The sequence below is a fragment of the Sphaeramia orbicularis genome, chromosome 15 (genome assembly GCF_902148855.1).
Source record: "Sphaeramia orbicularis chromosome 15, fSphaOr1.1, whole genome shotgun sequence".
In the NCBI taxonomy this organism is placed as follows: domain Eukaryota; kingdom Metazoa; phylum Chordata; class Actinopteri; order Kurtiformes; family Apogonidae; genus Sphaeramia; species Sphaeramia orbicularis.
In genome coordinates, this window is record NC_043971.1 from 10,833,548 (window position 1) to 10,855,189 (window position 21,642).

Here is a 21,642-nt window from a genome sequence, read left to right on the forward strand (position 1 = left end):
TGAGTGCCTTTCTAGTCTCAGTATTGAATACACAGAGAAAACCGGATGGCTGGCCAGGCTATGAAAACACATGTCAATAAAATATATTTAATAAATTCAATAATGAAAGAGGGACAACAACGTGATCATATTAGAATTTAACTGTAATCAGTGGAAAATATTTGTCTATAAGTAATCATTGAACCTATTCAGTTCATTCAACTTTTTTTTTTCCATTTAGGCTCATTTGCGAGACAGTTAAAAAAAAAAAATAAATAAAAGTAGTTTGATTTGCGTCCAATGTGCCAAAACACAAGCCAATAAAACGTGTTTGATCAGTTCATCAATTCAATAATGAAAGAGAGGCAACAACATGATCATACTGGAGTTTAGCAATGCAGTACAAACCCTTATAGCTTTTCTTTCACTTTACAGCTAATTCTGACAGACCTGAGATATAGCTTAAGCATGTAAACATAAGTAAATCAATCATCTAAATGGTGTCACTAAACAAGCTCCTTCAGTCTAGAGTCAAACTTTTCCAGTGTAGTGGCAATTCAATCCATTGTGTAACCACATTTTTTTTTTTTTTTTTTTTTACAAATAATTGCATTTAGCGGTGTAGTCTCATCTAGTTGTTGCGCAGTTCTGCTGTTTAAGTAAAAGTGGCGCCAGAAAAAGGTTCTAAACAGAATAAAGTCAATGTAAGGAGCAGGTTGGGGTTGGATATGTCACTGCTTGGATGTTGTTTTTATCTATAACCATTCTATAACTGCATATTCAGTACTGTAACATACATAGAAACAGGTTACAAATTAAAGGAAAAACCAAGATAATATGTTATGGAATGCTACCTGGACATTGACTTTACATGTCTGCAAACTGCACTGTAGGGTTAAATAACATTCTACTAATAGATAATCCCTCATTTGGTGTTTTAGGGCATTTTCATAACTGAGGCTATGTTCAGACAGCAGGTCTTTCAATTCACAATTCAATTTTTTGATGAAATGTGATTTTTTTTGTGTGCTCATTCATATTATACCTTAAATACAACTTCTATCAGTTTTTAGTATGAACTGAATGTGACCCTGAAGTGACCCGCATACGCAAAAAAGGTCCTGACGTAATACATGACCATGCAGGCTCGCACGGGGTTTACAGAAGGAAATATGTTTTTTCCGTCGCTTCTCCTCCTGGGACACAGAATTATGACACAAAGGTCATGAAATATTATTTTAATTTAGATAGCTGAATTCTTAAGTTTAATCACATTTTAGTCAGTATTAGTTAGGATTCCTTTGTGTCACTAGATTTATTTGTTTCATTGGTTAGTGGTAAAGTTCTTAGGATAGGTCACATGTTGGTCAACAAACTAAACTGACAGATTTATGAACACCTTAGGCACACTTTTAAATACACATGCCCACATAGGATCATAAATTACAGGAGATAAGAGGTAAACACACTGTCAGTGTGGGGTTTTACATAGAGTTGAGGTAACACATCTGCATGACTTTAGAGTCAGATGACAGCAGTCCATTTTCTGTGATCCAACCCACCTAGCACAAGGGGTCAGCCCATAGTTTGAAGATCAGTTTACAAGGATTATACAAGTGATGTGCATTGGAATGTCTGGATCCAGTTTCCTGCTTGGTGTGGATCCTCAGCGCTGAGTCATACTATGTACTTTGTTTGTGGTCAGATAAGCCAAATTAAATGTATATAAACGAAACCTAAAAGAATCCAGACTTTTTCTTGGAGCTTCCAACAAAAGAACACGTTAACAGTCGGCTAAATGTGACCAGACTGAAGTTGCATTGCAAAATGTCAGATACGTATCGGATTTAGGACCACATATGAAAGTGGCCTGGGTCGGAAATGAAAAAATCGGATTTGTGCTGTTCAGATCAGATACAGGTCACATATGGGCAAAAAAATCGTATTTGGGCCAAATATTGGTTCCATTATTTTTACTTTCACCCTGCAAGCTGTATATTACTATGTATGTCCACCATCATATATACATGCAGTATCTATATTTTTGACATTGATTATTTATAGACCCCATGCATCTTGTGGCAGCAGGATGCTAATTTTTTTTTTTTTTTTTTTCCTTTTACAGCCGAGCATAACTTCCTATAACTAGTCCAAACTATCTACACCAGCCAAACCCTGTGTCATCTAGTCATCACCTGTGGTTGGACCTAAGGCTGGTTGTTTGGTCCAGAGAAGGTTCCACACTGGCGAATTAGGGTTGGATCAAACTGAAAAGTCCCAAAGTCTGGAACACATGAGGTAGCTGTAAAGGCACAAGAGATGATGATGGTGTAAAGGACAGTCCAATACCTTAACCCTTTAAACCCTAAGCCTAAAATGGACCGTCTGGATTTTTTTTTTTCTTATTTTGACTATAAAAAAGGTTAGAAAATGTGCTTTTATATGACTAAGTCCTTTTGCCCATTTTTCCAGAGCGCTTAGAACTTTCAAAATCTAGCAGTCATTTACATTTAAGTGAATGTTACAATACTACTAAAACAGCTTATTCTCTGGTTTTTAGTACAGGAATGAGTGAAATTACCGTAATGACCCAATAAAGCCAATAAAGCGCAACGTCTCAGGTTTCAGAAACTGTTGGAATTTTTCAAACTGCACAAACAGTGAAAGAGTTACAGCCATCCAAACTGCATATGTGCAGGGTGTGTCAGCGATGACACGTCAGATTTAAAAGAGTTCAAAGCTCCCTTAATTGTACATTTAGATCTGGTGAATATTAACACCATAGTATGTTTTTACATTCATTATACCATTTATTGAGCTCTCAAGCACTGTGGCTGGGCTGCATTGTCAACCTTTTTAGAATACCACACCCATTAGGTTTTTCCTTTAATTTGTCACCTAGTTTTATCTACTCAACCAAACCTTAAATGTGTCATTTTCAACTAACAAAATCAAATCTCTGTGGTTCTCCTCTCTCTGCTGGTGCTATGGGCTGGGATCAGGCTGGAATTCTGGGAACACTTGATAATAAAATCTCTTCATATCACATTAATTAACTTCCAGCCACTACTGTGGAGAAAGTTACAAAAATAAGCTTACAGATTGCTGAAGTATAGTAAGCACATTAAGTAGGGATGTCTGATAATATTGGCCCACCAATATTATTGGCCCGATATTGGCATAAAAATGTAATATTGGTGAATATCGTTATCAGTTTTTTTGCCTATCATTAAAACTGATAAAATAATGCTTTGATTTTACCGACACGTAAATGAAACATTGTTTGTAGCTGAAAGAAATGTGCAGTTTTCAAAATTGTACAGTAGAGTTGCCACACTGTAATAGACTCATGGAGGGAGAGAAAATACACAAATATGGCATTTTTTCCACAAGTTGAAGTATGTATTCTTTGCACAGACAGTGTTTACATTTTGAAAGCCTTCTTGCATTTGAGAATGCATCCAATGGGGCATCACAATAAAATTAGGCATGATGTGTTAATTCCATGACAGGAGATATGTGATGTTACCTAAAATTAGTTTAATATCCCACATATATCGGCAGCGGTATCGGTAGATATCGGAATTGGAAATTAAGCGTTGGACAATATCGTCATATCGGTTTTTGGCAAAAAAGCCAATATCGGACATCCCTAATATTAAGTTATATGCAATAGAAGCAAACAATTACTGTACTTTCCGGACTATAAGCTGCATCCACCCCATCTCCAACGTCCCACCATCGATTCATTGATGCAGCAGCTCTATTTCCTTCTTCGTCAGCTGGATCGATCGTTAGCCCAGAAAACATAAATTAGCCGCATCATTTTAGAACTGCGGGTTCACAGTGTGTGGAAAAAAATAGCGGTTTATAGACCGGAAAGTACGAGGGGGGGCTGAAAAGTTCCTAGCCTGACTAAGAAGGAGTTATTCCACAGCAATGAAACTTGGCATACATTAAATTCAACCTCTCCTGGTACTAACTGCATGGTTTCCTTCCAGATAAACCCACAATGGATAAATAATTTAGGACTTTGAAAAGAAGTACCAGAGACATTTGGTGAACCATCTGTGGCACCATGGTCTTATCAAATGTCTGCAAAAAAAGGCATTAACCCCCAAGGACATTCATGCTGACATGGTTGCTATAGGGGGATGATGCTCCAGCTTTATCAACTGTGCACAACTGGAAAGTTGAATTCAAGAGGGGTAGGGAGAACAAGGGAGGGGTGAAAAGCAAACATTTTCATGAAATGTCTGTCGTACTACTTTTCAAAGTCCTAAATTATTTATCCAATGTGGGTTTATCTGGAAGGAAACCATGCAGTTAGTATTAGGAAAGGTAGAATTTAATGTATGCCAAGTTTCATTGCTGTGGAATAACTCCTTCTTAGTCAGGCTAGGAACTTTTCAGCCCCCCCCTCGTACGGCACTGCTTCCATGGACACTCATGAATTGGTTTTGAATTTCTAAGCACCTTGTTCATTTAAGTCCAAAATTCAAACCTGGCTTTAGTGATGCCCTGGTGGCTCATCTGTTTCCATGCATACCATATGGGCTAAGGCCTGATAGCAGCGGCTTGGTTCTGGTTCTGACACAAGACCATCTGCCGCATGTCACTCCCATACTCTCTTTCTTCACATTTCTTGTCTGTATACTGCCACTAACCGATGAAAAGCCTGAAGACGAATTGTAATAAGAGAAAAAGATTCAAGAAACTTGATAAGAGTGTTGAGTCAGACCCATCCTGTAGTAAAAGTGCACTGTCATAACACTGCCTGTGATATAAAGGATGTTCCACAGGACTGAGCGTTACTCAAGTGTTTAAATCACAGACACTGCCCATTTTACATTGCACATTTTAACATCACAGCAGCTGAAATACAGGAAAAAAAAGGACTACTGCAGGTGTAAATTCTTAAAAGGCTGTTGAAGGTTCACTATGTGACATTTGCATGGGCTTTAAGTTTGTGTTGCCGTCTTCGTTGTGATGTGTCTAGGGATGTAACGATTAGTGGTAAAACGATAAAATGAGGTAAAATTCCCGACGGTTAGTATTACCGTTTAAATTCTAATGATCACGAAAACCGTGTTTGATTACCGCACTTTGAAAACTCACGGTATTGCTCAATTCCTGGAGAAGCATCAGCATTCCATCTGAAAAAGAAACTAAAACAACTCAAGCTTGATACGTAAAATAGTCAAACAATGGCCATAAGGTTCCATCTTTAGTGCACATTTGTATGTTTGATGTTTACATGTTAATATTTGAATGTTTCTGCCGACAGAAAGTACACTGTGCCTATTTTATTTTATTTTTCAAAATACAACTTGGTTAAATTATTTCAGTGTGTGTATAAGTACTTTTTGAACATTTTGAGCACAATTTCAACGAAACCACAATAATAATGATAACTGTGATAATTTTGGTCACAATAACCGTGATATGAAATTTTCATATCGTTACATCCCTAGATGAGTCTTTTGTTGATGTTAGCTACCTCCATTGCTAAGCTAACACCTGCATCCATGATAACAGCATATACACTACATTAGTCGCTTTTCCATTGGACATCTGCGCAAAACTTTACCGACATTTACTAAATTTCGAAAAAACAGAAGTGCGTAATGTTGGTTTTTCCATTAAATCACAAATGCGATGATTTGTTTATTTATTATCGCGAGATGACACAAGAAGTCATTCCATAAACATGGTGATGAACATAAATATGGTGTTGATTTACATATATATTCATTATTATTATATATTACCCCTCTATCTTGTACTAAATTTTAAAAAAATTGGGTTTCCTTGTGTGTCCACACATACCGCAACATGTTTCTTCTTTGCTTCTTGTAACATACGTCAACATCCGTTTTTTTTAATTCACCTGACTCTTTTGCAAAAAAAGGCCTTTCCATTGCAGTTTTGCGTGATATACCATTTGTGCGACACCCAAAAAACCACCTCTTGCCAGTGCAAAAACTTTTAATTAAAAAATGAGACTTTCGGCGAAATTGTCATTTTTCCATTAGGTAAATTTTTATGCGCAAGTTATATTTGCACAGTTTGAGGGTCAATAGAAAAGTGACTATTGAGGACACATAAATGCTCTTGAGAACCTCATTGCTTCCCTTTTGCTCCTCTACAGCATCCACAGTGTGCAACATTAGTTACTGTTAGCTTAAAAATGCAGAGAAATAACATCAACATGTATCGACACAACAAAACTTCACTTCACATGAGCACCTGCAAATTTTGCATGTTGAACCTTCAAGTTATGTGACATGTATGCACACTTGCTTGCTTCCATAATAGAGACAAATCAATAGTTGTCTTTATTTTTACACTGAATTTCTAATCTAGTCCAAAAGTTTAATAGAAGGCTGATTAGAGGATTAGAGTGGTGAGTTGCAGTCGTTCAGGACTAAATGTGCATAGTCTTTAGTCTGTTAGAACACTATAAAAAAATAAAATTAAAAAAAAAAGGACAGAAGGTCACTCTGAGTGCTTAAATCACAAGCACTTACCCTTTTACGTTGCGCATTTTAACACTAACAGCAGCTGACACTGAAAATATTGACTAATGCCGCTTTAGTTAACCCTCCGGTATCCCGTCCAGCAAGGCCCTTACTAAGCACCAAATGTGCCTTTTTGGCACACTTGTGGAATAATATCAAAAAAAATTTCATAGTTTGTTTTTAACTCTTTTACACTTTTATCTATTTCATCAACTTGAGCCATAAATAAAAATACCAAATACTCAATAACTGCCCCATTTTTTTGACCCTCTAAATGCCATGTTTGTAATGTAAACAATTTTTTTTGATGCAAAAAACATAAAAAAATAATTTTTTTCAATATATTCTACATAAAAAGTGGATTACATATTATTAGATTTTTGCAGCCTGGCATATGTCAATGATTAACTCCAACATTGGTTAATTTGCATTATTATTTTTGGCGCTAGGTCAAATGTTCAAAAATACTAGCATCTGTCACCAAGTGTGCCAAAATGGGACACCTATAATCAAACTATTAAATATTATATATTGATTTATTTTTCTGCTCTAATTTGATTTTATTTTTGCAGATCAGGGTCAGCCCTAATCATCATACATATCAAATAATCATTCATTTTAGATTTTTTTAACCTTTTAAACAATCTCTTTTCATCATGATGTCACTACATTTTTTGATGCAAAAAACAAAATATGTTGTTTTTTTTCAAAATACTACATAAAAATTGGATTATTTGATTTTTGCAGCCTGGCATATGTCAATGATTAACAGCAACATTAACAACGTTAATACATTAATTTAGACCCTCACCTCTCATGAATCCCAGATATCAGTAAAAGCATGATTTATGCCTTAATGGCTTACGGATCAAAAACAGTGGTTATAATAGAAGAAATAGTGCGTTTTAGGCACACTTGGGAGACAGATGCTAGTCTGGTAATTGTCTTTTGTTTACAATGTGAAAATTTTAGTTGTTGGCCAGAATTTTAAAGATCATGCACAAATGAACAACTTTTGAATTCTAACCTTATATAAATTGTGAAAAATAATATGAAGTTTTTTAACACGAAGTACAAAGTGTGCCTTAAAAGCGCACCCGGATACCGGAGGGTTAAATAGGGTTATTAAAATATGTGCCATTGGGTTTATGTTTAACATCATGTTTTAATACGTCTTGTGGTTTCTGTCTCCTGTTCTATGAGTTATATCGAAGGTATCACACTTAATTGGCCACAGATGCATTGATGCTTATAGATGGAAGATGTTATTCCTATCAGACTGGCCAAACATGACTGAAACAGACACTCTACATCAGGGGTCTCAAACTCATTTTCCTTCAGGGGCCACATTCAGCCCGATTTGATCTAAAGTGGGCCGAACCAGTAAAATGATAACCTATAAATAATAACAACTCCAAATTTTTGTCTTTGTTTTAGAGTAAAGAAAAAAAAACCCATTAAATTATGAAAATACTTACTTTTATAAACTATCCAAACAAAAAAGATGTGAATAACCTGAAAAAACTGACATTTCTTAAGAAAAATAAGTGCAATTTTAACAATAATCTGCCTCAACTTATCATTTCTACATGTGCATTATGGATCGGATCTACAAAGACACTAAACACTTAGTAACAGGCAGAAAATGGTTAAAATTGTGCTTAATTTTCTTTAGACATTTCAGGTTGTTCATATGTGTTCATGTTATTCACGTTTTATTGTTACAGGATAGTTTGTAAATGTAAATATTTTCATAATGTAATGTTATTTTCTGCACTAAAACAAAGACAAAAATTTGAAGTTGTTAATTCAAGATTTTTTGCGGAATTCAACATTTTCTGCTAAATTTAAGATTTTTTTTTTTTGCTTAATTCAAGAATTTTTTTTGCTTACTTCAAGATTTTTTTTACTTAATTGAAGATTCATTTTGCTGAATTCAACATTTTTTCCTTAATTCAAGCAATTTTGTTTTTGTTTTTTTTTGCTTAATTCAATTCAAGACTGTGGAATTTTTGACTTTGCAAATTCATCCCATGGGCCGGATTGGAACCTTCGGCGGGCCGCATTTGGCCCCCGGGCCGCATGTTTGAGACCCCTACTCTACATGGCAAAGAGACACCATACTGTCACTTATTTTAACATAGTGAATCACTGTGCAGCATAGAGAATACAACGGTGTTTCGACAAATATCCAGTAATAGTGAACAAACATGCACCACAAAGTCAAGTAGAAGACATTTTAACACTCACTGCTACATCTACTGTAGCTAACGCTTAAATGTTCATCCATGTGACAGCATTTAGCTTTAATATTGCTGTTAACCTGTACTTGTGATGGAGATACTCATTGCTTTTGTACATGGCTGCTTGGCTAAGCCACTCTTGTGCTAGAATATTTATTGGTGCATTGTATCATCTTCACAGTGCCGATAGAGAGCTTATAGTGATACAGGAAGTGAACTGCATTCGTTGTGTGTATCTGTATGTGTGTGCATTTGTTGTTTGTGTGCATATTTGTGTATTTGTTGATCCTCTGCTGGCACTTCATAAATATGTTGTCCCCTTTTTTACTTCGCAGCAGAGAAAACAGAAGCCTTGCATCTCCAAGTCCCACTGACCGTCTTCGCTGTAGATGAAAGCTTTGACCCAAACTAGCTTACCCAAAGTAAAAGTATCCAAATTCAGAAGAACCGCTGTGTCCGCTTGACGAGTGGGGTTGAATGAAGAATCGGGGGCCGAGGCAAAGCGCTGAAACAGAATCTAAAAACAACGCTTTCTCTGCAGGCGCCATCACAGGGCTTCAAAGGAGAAGGCAAGGACGAGATGAAAGCCAGGATGCGTTATGGTATTGGAAAAAACACTGGCGAGCCCTCAACTAACTGATGTCAAGGTTTGGGTTTTTATCAGTCTGTGTGTTTTTTTTTCACAGGTGAAGCCAAACACTATCAAGTCCAATCAAGCGCCCTCTAATGTGACAAACTGATGTGCACTGATGGTTAAGATAACATCCAAGATATTCAGCAACAGGAAAGGTGAAGGTGATATTTACATGATACCTAGAGGGCAAAAGCTCTTGAAACAGTTTTTTCTTCCTTTTAAACCTATCATCATCCATTATTTATCAAACTACCAATGCATCTGGGGCAGCAAAACCTTTGCTTTTCAAGTTTTGTGCCTCGTTTTTGCATCGAATTTCCAAATGTGCTGGAATCATAGTCAGCGGAAACCATTGAAAAGGCTCCTCAAACTGTACTCTCTCCATCAACCCCACGTATTTACAGAGACGTCGACGCCTCTGTTGAAGTCCGAGCTCTTTCTAAAACACACAGCATCTACGTTACAAGTGGTTAATATGGGCTGTATAGGACTCACAAGACGGGGGGGTGGTGGGGGGGGGTTGGAAAGAGCAACTACTGGGATGAGGTTGACTGTTACATGGGACACACTTTGTTTTCTGGGATGGGGAGCTGGGCGAATGAGCCGCAGTCGGTCGGAGAGTCGTCGGATTTCTGCGACGCCGTGCCGCCGACGGGGATGCGGGCCGCGATGGCTGACATTTCGCCTGTTTGACTCTCGGCGGTTATTCCAGGTCGTTCTGAGGTCTGGTTCAAGTTGTCTGGGATGGTCCCGGTGCCGGTGAAGAGCTGGATTAGACACTTCCTGAACTGGACAAAAATGGAGAAGCAAAGAAGAGTAAGTCATAATATAGAACATATATGTTCTATATTATATAAAATAATATGATTTTTATAATGATAAAAGGGTGTATAAAAGGTCATAAAACTGTATTGAAAACAGAAATATATGATTGAGATTTCAAATTATAGCAGTGATAAGTTGTGTTATTATTCATTCTTAGAGAACTTTCCGAGAGAATTAATGAGAGAATGTGTTTTATTCAAAAGGAATGTTTGTCTCAGAGCTCATGTGGCTGTTACATTTTGGGAAATGTACATTGAAGTTTACATTTTTTATTAATTTTTAAAATCTTTTTTCCCCCCATTTTCTTCCACTTTATCCGAGGCCGGGTCACGGGGGTAACAGTCTAAACAGGGATGCCCAGACTTCCCTCTCCCCAGACTCCTCCTCCAGCTCTTCCGGGGGGACCCCGAGGCGTTCCCAGGCCAGCCGAGAGACATAGTCTCTCCAACGTGTCCTGGGTCTTCCCCGAGGTCTCCTCCCGGTGGGACATGCCCGGAACACCTCCCCAGGGAGGTGTCCAGGAGGCATCTGAAACAGATGCCCGAGCCACCTCAGCTGGCCCCTCTCGACACAGAGGAGCAGCGGCTCTACTCCGAGCTCCTCCCTGGTGACTGAGCTCCTCCCCCTATCCCTACGGGTGCGCCCAGCCACCCTGCGGAGGAAACTCATTTCGACCACTTGTATCCGGGATTTTGTCCTTTTGGTCATGACCCAAAGCTCATGACCATAGGTGAGGGTAGGAATGTAGATTGACCGGTAAATCAAGAGCTTCGCCTTTCAGCTCAGCTCCTTCTTCACCACAACCGACCGGTACAGCGACTGCATCACTGCAGACGCTGCACCGATCCGTCTGTCAATCTCACACTCCATCCTTCCCTCACTCGTGAACAAGACCCCGAGATACTTAAACTCCTCCACTTGGGGCAAAGATTCCCCACCGACCTGGAGAGGGCAGACCACCTTTTTCCAGTCGAGAACCATGGCCTCGGATTTGGTGATGCTGATCCTCATCTTTTTTTCCCCATTTACTTATAATGGGTGAAATTTCACACGTCTGCAGCAGCAAAACTATCAGTTGAATTCATACCAAATTGAGTTTGTAGATTGCCAGTGACCCGGAATAGATGTAGTTACATTTTGGAAAAAGTAGGTCAAAGTTCAAATTTCTTGTGAATTTCTAAAATCTTTTTTCTTCTCCCATTTACTTATAACAGGCGAAATTTCAAATTATCAAAACATCAATTTTGTTTCAATTTACTTCAAACTTCATACATATATAGAGACAATTGATACGCTGACATCAGCTGGATCTATAAACTACAATACATGCAAGGGGCGGGGTGTGTTGTGCCTGACACCACTTATCTTTTTGTTGTTTTGTTTTTTAGAGCTGCTTTTAGTTTGTATTAATATTTTATGGAAAAATTTGTATTTTGTTAAAAAGCAATGTACCACTGTAAAAATCGTTTCAGTTTAGTTACACATGAATGCGATTTATCAGTTTTAGTTTGTGCATTATCTCTAGATATCTATAACACATGGCATGAATGTTAAAAATGATTTGCAATTGACATTTCCTCCTCAGACACACAAATCCACACCAGAAGTGACAATGACACCGTTTTTCTTGGAAGACCAGATTTATGCTCAACCTGTTCTCTTCGGCAGCACCACGATCATTGTTTTCCACATTACGTTAAATCTAAAAACACTAATTGACCTTTTTCAGGGTTGAGGCTCCCACTCAAGTGACGCCCCGGGGAGAAATTGTGATTTGTGACCCTTAATGACCTGTCTAATTTAACACGCAAGCCTCCTAACTGCTTCCCTTAAACCAGTAATGCTTTTCAATAACACCTCTGCGACCATTAATGTCATGACAAAGAGCTGCTGTTGTAATGCTGCCGTATATAACTGTGTTCTGTGCGCCTTAAATATCATACATGTAACACTTGTATAACACCTCCCCTCAGATTTCTTTGAAAACATGGCTCTAAAACCCTCCCACGCACAGAATAAGGTTACAAAATGTCATCTTAATGGCAACAGGAAAGGCCCCAAATGCATTAACCCCGAGTACCCGCATCAGGTCTGCTTCTTTAAAGCAGTTCAAAGCTGAATTATAGAGATTCACCCAAGTGATAAAACACATATCAAAGACGCATATTAGGTCTGAAACATTACTGCATCCTGCGAGAATTCATATCATCCAGAAATGCTGTTGTTATATTCTGTAATCCATCCAAATTAAAATATCTTAAGATTTTATGCATCAGGATTTTACACCAAAAGGAAAAATAAGATGAGCAACACAACACTAAAAAAAATCCTGTTGTTTTTATGGAAAAAAACTGGCAGCTGTGGTTTCCAGAACAATACTGTAAAAAACACATCCAACTGTAAAAATATTTACAGAGTAACATGGAGAATGAACATTTTAAACAGGGAGATTTAAAACTGGATTTAAATGGTAAATGGGCTGCACTTATTTAGCACATTTTCTACACCTTCATGATGTCCAAAACCACCAGGTCCAACTGGGAACAGTTTAGGCTTCAGTGTCTTCCATGGACACTCTGACATATGGACAGTCGGAGCCAGGATTTGAACCACCAACCCTTTGGTTATTGAACGAGCTGCTCTATACCAACTCTACCAACCCATTAATTTATAAATTTAAAATGTTGAATTGTTAAATGTTTACTTTTTTATAACTTAGATAGATAGATAGATAGATAGATAGATAGATAGATAGATAGATAGATAGATAGATAGATAGATAGATAGATACATACATACATACATACATACATACATACATACATACATACATACATACATACATACATACATACATACATACATACAGGGGTTGGACAAAATAATGGAAACACCTTAAAAAATCAACAAAATATAATTTAATATGGTGGAGGTCCGCCTTTTGCGGCAATTACAGCCTCAATTCTCCGAGGTATTGATTCATACAACTTGTGAATTGTTTCCAAAGGAATTTTAAGCCATTCTTCAGTTAGAATACCCTCCAAGTCTTTTAGAGACGATGGCGGTGGAAATCGACGTCTTAGTTGAACCTCTAAAACTGACCATAAATGCTCAATAATGTTGAGGTCTGGGGACTGTGCCGGCCATACGAGATGCTCAACTTCATTAGAATGTTCCTCATGCCATTCTTTAACAATTCTAGCTGTATGGATTGGGGCATTATCATCTTGAGGTGAAGGTGTTTCCATTATTTTGTCCAACCCCTGTAGATAGAGCAAATACGCCGTTATTTCAACATCACGGTCTTGCAATTTAAACGGCATCACATTGTTTTTCAATTTACAGTTTTATTTTCTAAAAACAACAGAAATACATCATTTCTACATACAAAAATATATGGTGAGTTGAGCGAGACAATCCCAATATATAAAAGACATGACAAAGTGTGAAGCTGAAACTGAAGCACTGTGGTACTTTTTATCTTTCAAATGTTCACTGTGGTCAGTTTCAGATGCTGCAGCTCTTTCATAATTCATAGTTTGAGTTCTTGTTTGTTCAGTATTAATTGTCAGCCTTGGAAATCCAAGCTGGACTGACTGTACATATCCTGACCAAGGAAAATCAAATTCTCCCTTTGTGCAGTAATCTACACCTGGCTTTTCTGCCTCAGTCCATAATAATATACATTATATTAAGAAACATCTGTTGACAATAGATGATTGATACCTGGGTTAACTGAATATATGTACAGTATATATTATACCGCTGCTGATCTAAAGGAGCTGTCATGTCTGTATTTTTTGTCTGTTTTTTTTTTTTTTGTGTGTGTGTGTTATGTAGAATGTGAAAATTGTTTTGAATGATTATATTGTATGTTATTTGCATTGACAAGTTGTAAAGATTATTGTAAGGACCCCAGGAAGAATAGCTGTAGCTATGGTACAGCTAATGGGGATCCTAAATAAATAAAGAAAGATATCGACTAAATGTCATCTAAAATTAACATTTAATAGCAACACAGTATAACAAACTATTACATGATCAAAAACAAATTAATTTTAGCCAAAAAAAATGTCTCCGTTTTGAATGTCTGGGGTCACCAGAAATTTGTGATGTTAAAATGGGGTCATGAGCCAAAAAAGGTTGGGAACCACTGATTTAAAATAAATCCTATATTCAGAACGCTCACCACAGACACGTCAGGGGTTAAAGGGTTAATATGACATTCCTTTGCACTTGACATGTCTTTAATTCACCAGGATTCAATCAACACATGTCGGATGTTTCTTATTGTTTTTCGGCTTTGTTTTGTCACATAAACAGAGGTCATAATAAGTACAGACGTTAGCCTGTAGGAGCCATTTAGTTCAGATGTTTTGCATGTGTTTCATACTAGGGATGTAATGATATGAAAATTTCACATCACGGTTATTGTGACCAAAATCATCACGGTTATCATTATTACTGCGGTACTGTTGAAATTGTGCTCAAAATGTTCAAAAAGTATTTATACACACACTAAAATAATTCAACCAAGTTATATTTTGAAAAAATTTAAAAATAAAAAATAAAATAATAGGCACAATGCACTTTCTCTTGGCAGAAAAATTCAGATATCAACCCTTTGGCCGCTTTTAAGTACTTTTGATTTTGCCTTTATATACTATATACAGAAATGTTTACTATACCCATGTTTGGTATCTTTTTTTTCAGCACAACTTCATTTATATCATCTGCTTATTATTTTTTCACTTTAACCTGCTATATCAACATAAAAGGCCAGAAAACACAAAAAAATATAGAAATCCAATTTGAAAAATGTGTATAATTTATTGCATAAATAACACAAAGATGCTTAACAAACCTTTTCAAAGACTTTAAAAGTGAATATTGGTTCCAAATATTAGGTATAGAAAATCAAAATTGTAATTAATTAAAACTATACTCAAATATTTGACATACAAGCATAGCTTTACATAGGGTTTTTTCCCCTAAAAGTGCGGTAATCAAACACGGTTATCATGATAATTAGAATTTAAATGGTAATATTAACCATCTGCAATTTTACCGCAGTTTATTGTTATACTGGTACTCGTTACAGCCCTATTTCTTACCGTACACGTATTTCCTGTATCTTCTTGTTATCTCTACAAATAACTATGAATGCTTACTACAGTCCTGCAAAAACAACAAAACTAAATGTTGTGTCAAACTTTTGCATGGTATATCTGATATTTCACCTAAAAAAAAACAAGCTGCTGAAATAAATGCATAAAGTATCCCAGGTGTTCTTTCTACTACTTATCCTGACTATTCAGTTCCTCATATCAACCATTTTTGACTCCGATAGCTTTCTGGGGCATTCTTTTTATTGCAGCTGTTATTGTTCATACTAGTGTAGTTGAGAAAAAGAAAAACCCTGACATCAGCGTACATCCTCAAGGTTGATTTTGTTGCGTTCAGCTGGACTAGGGCACCGTCATCTCTTAGAATATGGTTCTACAAACATAAATGTACAGCATGGTTTCATCTGGTGAAAAGGCACCCAAGGACGCAGGTATTCCGCTCACAATGCATCAACACTATCAGTATTTCCTTTGGGATGTGACAGAAATTGAAATATTTCTGCCTTCAGTCTCTTACAATGATGCCCTTTGGTTCTAAGACGCCGATTCATGTGAAAAGACAAACAAAAACAGGAAGATTTGCTCCATCATTGAAATGGAACACTCAGTTCAGTTCCCATTCTCTGTCCATTACATCCTGGGGCGCCGCTAGCAGTTGTGGGCCCTTCATGAAATTCAGTATGTAGTCCATCTGTTGGAGTGGGGGGGCGGGTTATGTACGTGGGGTAGGGGCAGCAGTTATATATGTGGGGGTGCTGTCCATAACTTACATAACTATAATGCAAAAAATCTAAATCTTACCAAGTGTATTTTTCTCATTTCTAGTCAAAATATCTCATCACACTTAAAATAAGACATAATCACCTAAAGAGTAACTTTTCAGTGAGATATAAGAACTGATTTTTAGACAATAGATCTTGAAAATTATTATTCTTTATTTTATCCTTCCTTGAATTTTAATTTCTATATTATGTTGTGTAAAGAAGTCAGTTAGTAGCAATCAAGCTTATATCATGAAGCTTGTATCATTTCCATATTTGAAATAAATCAATAAAAAAAAATTGAATCTTATTTCAAGAAATCTTACCAAGATAATTTTCACTTGTTCCATTGGCAGATTTTTTTTGTTTGTTTTAGCTTACTGGCCGACAGGCCGTAAGCTATTGTCGTCATGCGTCGTCCGGCATCATCGTCTGTCGTCCGTTACAAAAATTTCAATCATCTTCTTCTCTGAAACTACAATTCCGATTGACTTCAAACTTGGTATACCGCTTCTTTATGATGATGTCAGCGAAAGTTAGTGAAATTATTTGGATCCAGATCTGATTCTGGATTTGGTGCGACTTTGAAAAATTTTCCCACTATAACAGGTAGGAAGTGGATTGATCCAATAAATCAGTATCAATGATATCAAGTTGGAATTTGAATTTTTTGCAGATCTGATTGGAATATGACCAAAACATGTGCTTTTTCTGTAATATAATAAATACACAGAACTGGGTGATAATAAATGGCATCTGGATACATTTCCCAAAGCTTTTAATTGGGCTGGTAAGCTACAGGGCCACTGGTCCTATTTTTTTGTTGTTGTTGTTGTTGTTGTTGTTGTTGTTGTTGTTGCTTGAATTCAGCAAAAAAAAAAAAAAAAAAAAAAAAAGTCTTGAATTAAGCAAAAAAAAAATCTGCCAATGGAACAAGTGAAAATTATCTTGGTAAGATTTTTTGGATCTATGTACAAACCCCACCTCCATTTTTTTTTTTTTCTTTTTAAAATATATGATGAGCTATTATAAATTAGTTGTTCATTTATTTAAACCTTTATTTATCAAGCAAAATACAACGAAAATATGTTCAGTGTTTTTAATGATCACCTTAAGTGTATGAATGAATGAATGAATGAATTTATTTTTGGTTTTATATCAATCACTGTACTTAGTACATTAATCGTAATAAACATAAAAACCAAAAAAGGAAAAGGCTAGAAGCAAAAGCTTTTTTTTTTTTGCCTATCCTTTTCACCTAATACACTGCATGCATCAACTTAAATGTGTGCAGCATCGAGCATTCACACCATAATAATAATTTAAAAAATCAGTAACAACAAAAAACATATCTACCATCTCAATTCAATATTTCTGAATAATTTGAAGCTTAAGTCACTTTTTTTTTTACACTGTTGCCCACAAAGTGTGAATAATTTTGTTTTCAGACACTTTCCTCTTTTCTTCATATTTATACACATCGGTAATGACCTTTGACCTGGTACAGTGATTATATACTGAGACCCAGTTACACTTTATCTATCGAGTATAAATCACACTGTCACGATCATTTCAAGAGAAGAGGTAAAAATAGTTTATTCCAACTTTATAGGCAGCAGTGTATATTGATGCCTGCAACATGGTTCATTTCCAAGATCGTAAGATACTGTATCAGACACAACTGACACGGCAATAGAATAATAATGTGCTAAATTAATCTTTAAACTGTGTGGTTAAAGTTCTGATTACATTACCTGTAGCTCTTGTCACTAATTTCTTCTAAATTGCTCTGAAATTATATTAATTTGGATTGTTATTACATAATAAACCATGTTATTACTTTTTTTTTAATTAAAAATGTGTCAAGTGCATTTTGTAATACATTTCTCAAATTGTAATAACTTACTACATAATGTGAAAAAATTTACTATATAATGCGTTGACGTAGTTTATTACAAAATGCGTCAGTTTATTACATACTGTGGCTTTATTACAAGATGACGTGACATTCTTATTATATTTTGAACTTTTATTACATAATGGAAATTTATTACATAATGCAGCTCAACAAACTTTTCTTAAAGGAGTGATATTGTGCTTTTTTTAAGGGAATTATGCCTTTAAAAACATTTCCCTGTGGTCTAGATAAACTGTAAATCAGGGGTGTCAAACTTTTTCTTTCAGGGGCCATATTCAGTCCAATTTGATCTCCAGTGGGCCGGACCAGTCAAATAATAGCATAATAGCCTATAAATAATGACAACTCCAATTTTTTTAGTGCAAAAAATAACATTAAATGATGAAACTACTTCTATCCAGAACAAAAAAGATGTAAATAACTGGAATAAAGTGAAATTTCTGAAGAAAAATAAGTACAATTTTATCAATATAATGTCTCTACATTTTACTTTTTTTTTTTTAAATTAAAAATGTGTCAAGTACATTTTGTAATAAATTTCTCAAATTGTAATAACTTAGTACATAATGTGAAAAAATTTACTATATAATGCGTTGACGTAGTTTATTACAAAATGCGTCAGTTTATTACATAATGCGGCTTTATTACAAGATGATGTGATATTCTTATTACATTTTGAACTTTTATTACATAATGGAAATTTATGACATAATGCGGCTCAACAGGCCCTTTAAAAAAATTCACTATCTTGTCAATCTGTCGGACCAGGTGGGTGGGGGGTGGGGTCCATAAGTAATGTAACTTATGCTGGCAAAACTGAAACTTAACATACTTTCAACGTCTGACTCCTGACTCATATGCTTCTATTATACAGCGGATCTTACACAAAATTTTCACTACTTCGCCCCATGAATTTGTCCTGTTTACCCCCCTTAACCCTTAACAGCACCCCAGGCTGTGTATTACGTACACCAGTAGGACTATCCTTCACATAATAACACAAAGCCATCACATGCAGCTGACCCGGACTACAGCTCCATGTAAATTGCATTGATGGTTTTTCATACAATGGCAGCCTCAGGGCTTTAGGGCCTCGACCTTTACCCACTGAGATTTCCCTAGACTCGTTGAATCTCTTCACTATATCATATAACGTAGATAAAAACCTAAAGGCCTTGGAATTATGCAACGAGAAACAGTCTTTTAGAAATGACTGACAGTTTTTTCATTAAATTTGGAACAAAGCGTTGAGTCAAAACTAATTTTTTTTAAAAACCTAAACCTTTGGTGAATGCTTTATTATTATTCAGTCATCATCCTCTCACCTGTAACGGACTTTTCAGTCTCATTTTATGCCTCTCCCGTATTTTTTAGTGTCTTGCAGGCATCAAAATATATCAATATAAATAAATGAAAAAGTTGTTAATATTTACAAAATGCACTAAGTTCTTCTTTCAGTTAAATAAAGGTTAAAGCAAAATAACACATCACACTTAAGTTTTTATTATAGCTTTGAAAGTGTTTCCAGAAATGTGTTTTTCCTGATGTTATTAAAGGGGTCATATTTTGCTAAACCCACTTTTATTATCACTCTTTGGTTCATTTATTTGTGTATTTGGACCCTAATAGTTCATAAAGTTTGAATTTGAACCCTCCAGGTGCTGCAAAGCTATCTTTATATTCATTTTGGCAAAAATCAAGTGGATTTCTACAACCTGTTTTAATTCCTGCTTAATTTTTCAAGTGTTATAGCTAGTTACGTCACAACATTTGCACATATAAGGACATGAATTCCGACGAACATTTCTCCAAGTACAACATGATAGCATATACTGTGTACAGATAACACGCCACTTTTAATTGACGTGTTATCTGTATGCATTATAAGCTTTCAGTGTGTATATTTTTAAAAAATAGCACACCATTGTTGCGATTAGCGGCTAGCGTGATTAGTGGCTAGGGTTAGGTTTGGGGTTAGCAGTTAGCAATTAGCACAATTATATTTACATTACATTACATTTATGCATTTGGCAGATGCTTTTTTCCAAAGCGACTTACAGGGGAAAACTAAAATTAAAAAATAAATAACTAAATAACTAAATAAATAAATAAAAAAATAGACTAAAATACAAGAATAGATTAAGAAGACATAAAAACAGCTGTGTAATTAAAATGGTTAGGGTTAGCGATTGACACGATTAGCGGTTGGCGCATTGACACGTCATCAAATGGCGTTAAGTAACACGCGAAAGGATGAAAATGCATATGTATAGCATGCCAAATGCAATAAATTGGCGTCATATACAACGTGATTTCATGAGATCCGTCTGCCAAGTACGCCATAATTGTTTATCAGCAGCAGCAGTTGTAGTAGAAACTGAAAATGTGTTCAAAGTTTGAGTCAATTACCGAAAATGTTCAGTTGTTGGCTGTATTAACAATCACAAGTGGCTGAACGGGACAGAAAGCACGGACAACAACCTGGAGGGGGCGGGGCATGAAGTGTCTCATTTGCATTTAAAGGGCCAGCGCTCAAAACGATCTTTCTGGTGTCATTACTCAGAAATAGGGTTGAAGATGGACCTGTGGATTTGAATTAATGAAGAATTCAGACCCAAGCAGAGCATTTACAGTTTATGTAGACCACAGGGAAGTGATTGAAAATGGATAATTCCATTTTTAAAAAAAGCAAAATATCCTTCCTTTAAAGCAGTTAAAAGTCACACAGATGGTTTAATCTGTGCATGGTTTGCAGAAAGAAACTATTATTTTCCTCAAAAGGATCGATTTCATTCCCCTCCCACGTCAAGGCTCCGGCGGGTAAACATCAATTTATTAATTTGTTTTGTGTATCTTGTCAACACGGTTCAGACTTAATGCTATTACATGCTTTATTTTTAGATCTCAGGGTCACCTTTCTTATTGATTGACGGTGGTGATGAGATCAAGGCCTGTGTAAACCTCCTGTAAAATGAGAATTCAATTACGCTGGTTAACGTGATGAATGGGTATTTCTAGGATCTTGTTTGACCTTTGACCTTTGAAATCCCACAAGGTTATTTCCTTATGAATGGCAGAGTTAGGCGTCATTGGAAACCCCCCCCCCACCCCTTACCCCCCGACACTGCCTCACTTAAAAGCATTATGTAACTGAGAAAGAGTGGGATCATGCACTTGAGGTCAGCTGCTTTCACTTTGGTTTAAGCAGGAGGAATTCTGCTGTCAGAGTCTACAAGTCCTTCTTTACATCCAGACTATTTCTAACTGATGACACTGGCTGACCCACTTTAACAGCAGCACGGTCCAGAACTGGGGCAGTCGGATGAACATGCAGTTTCCTGGCAAGAAGAGCTTTGAGAGTGGCAGTTTTCCAAGTGCATACAGCATAATTCTGCTTCTGTCTGGAAATAGACTGGACGTGGGTGGGCGTGAAAGTTGGCTGTGTTAATCATAAATGCCTTATTTTTATCTGGCATGTACTCTAAATGAGGAAAATACATGACAATCAACTTTAACCCATTAAGACCCAGTGCTTCTTTTGTGGCAGTTCCCAAATGTAATTATTTTTTCTCTATATTTAATCTCTCTTAAATGATTTATCACCATTTATTGCCTCTGCCAGGAGGTATTGTGAT

At 36.2% G+C, this 21,642-nt stretch overlaps 1 protein-coding gene across 1 annotated transcript in view; it reads right to left on the reverse strand.

Moving 5' to 3' along the window:
* Positions 1-8,606: 8,606 nt before the first annotated feature.
* Positions 8,607-21,642, reverse strand: part of valopa (vertebrate ancient long opsin a) — a 78,118-nt gene continuing 65,082 nt past the window's right edge. The window contains exon 5 of the mRNA XM_030155635.1: positions 8,607-10,165. Coding sequence (XP_030011495.1) covers positions 9,932-10,165 — 234 coding nt within the window. The 3' untranslated portion in view covers positions 8,607-9,931. The remainder of the gene's footprint in view (positions 10,166-21,642) is intronic.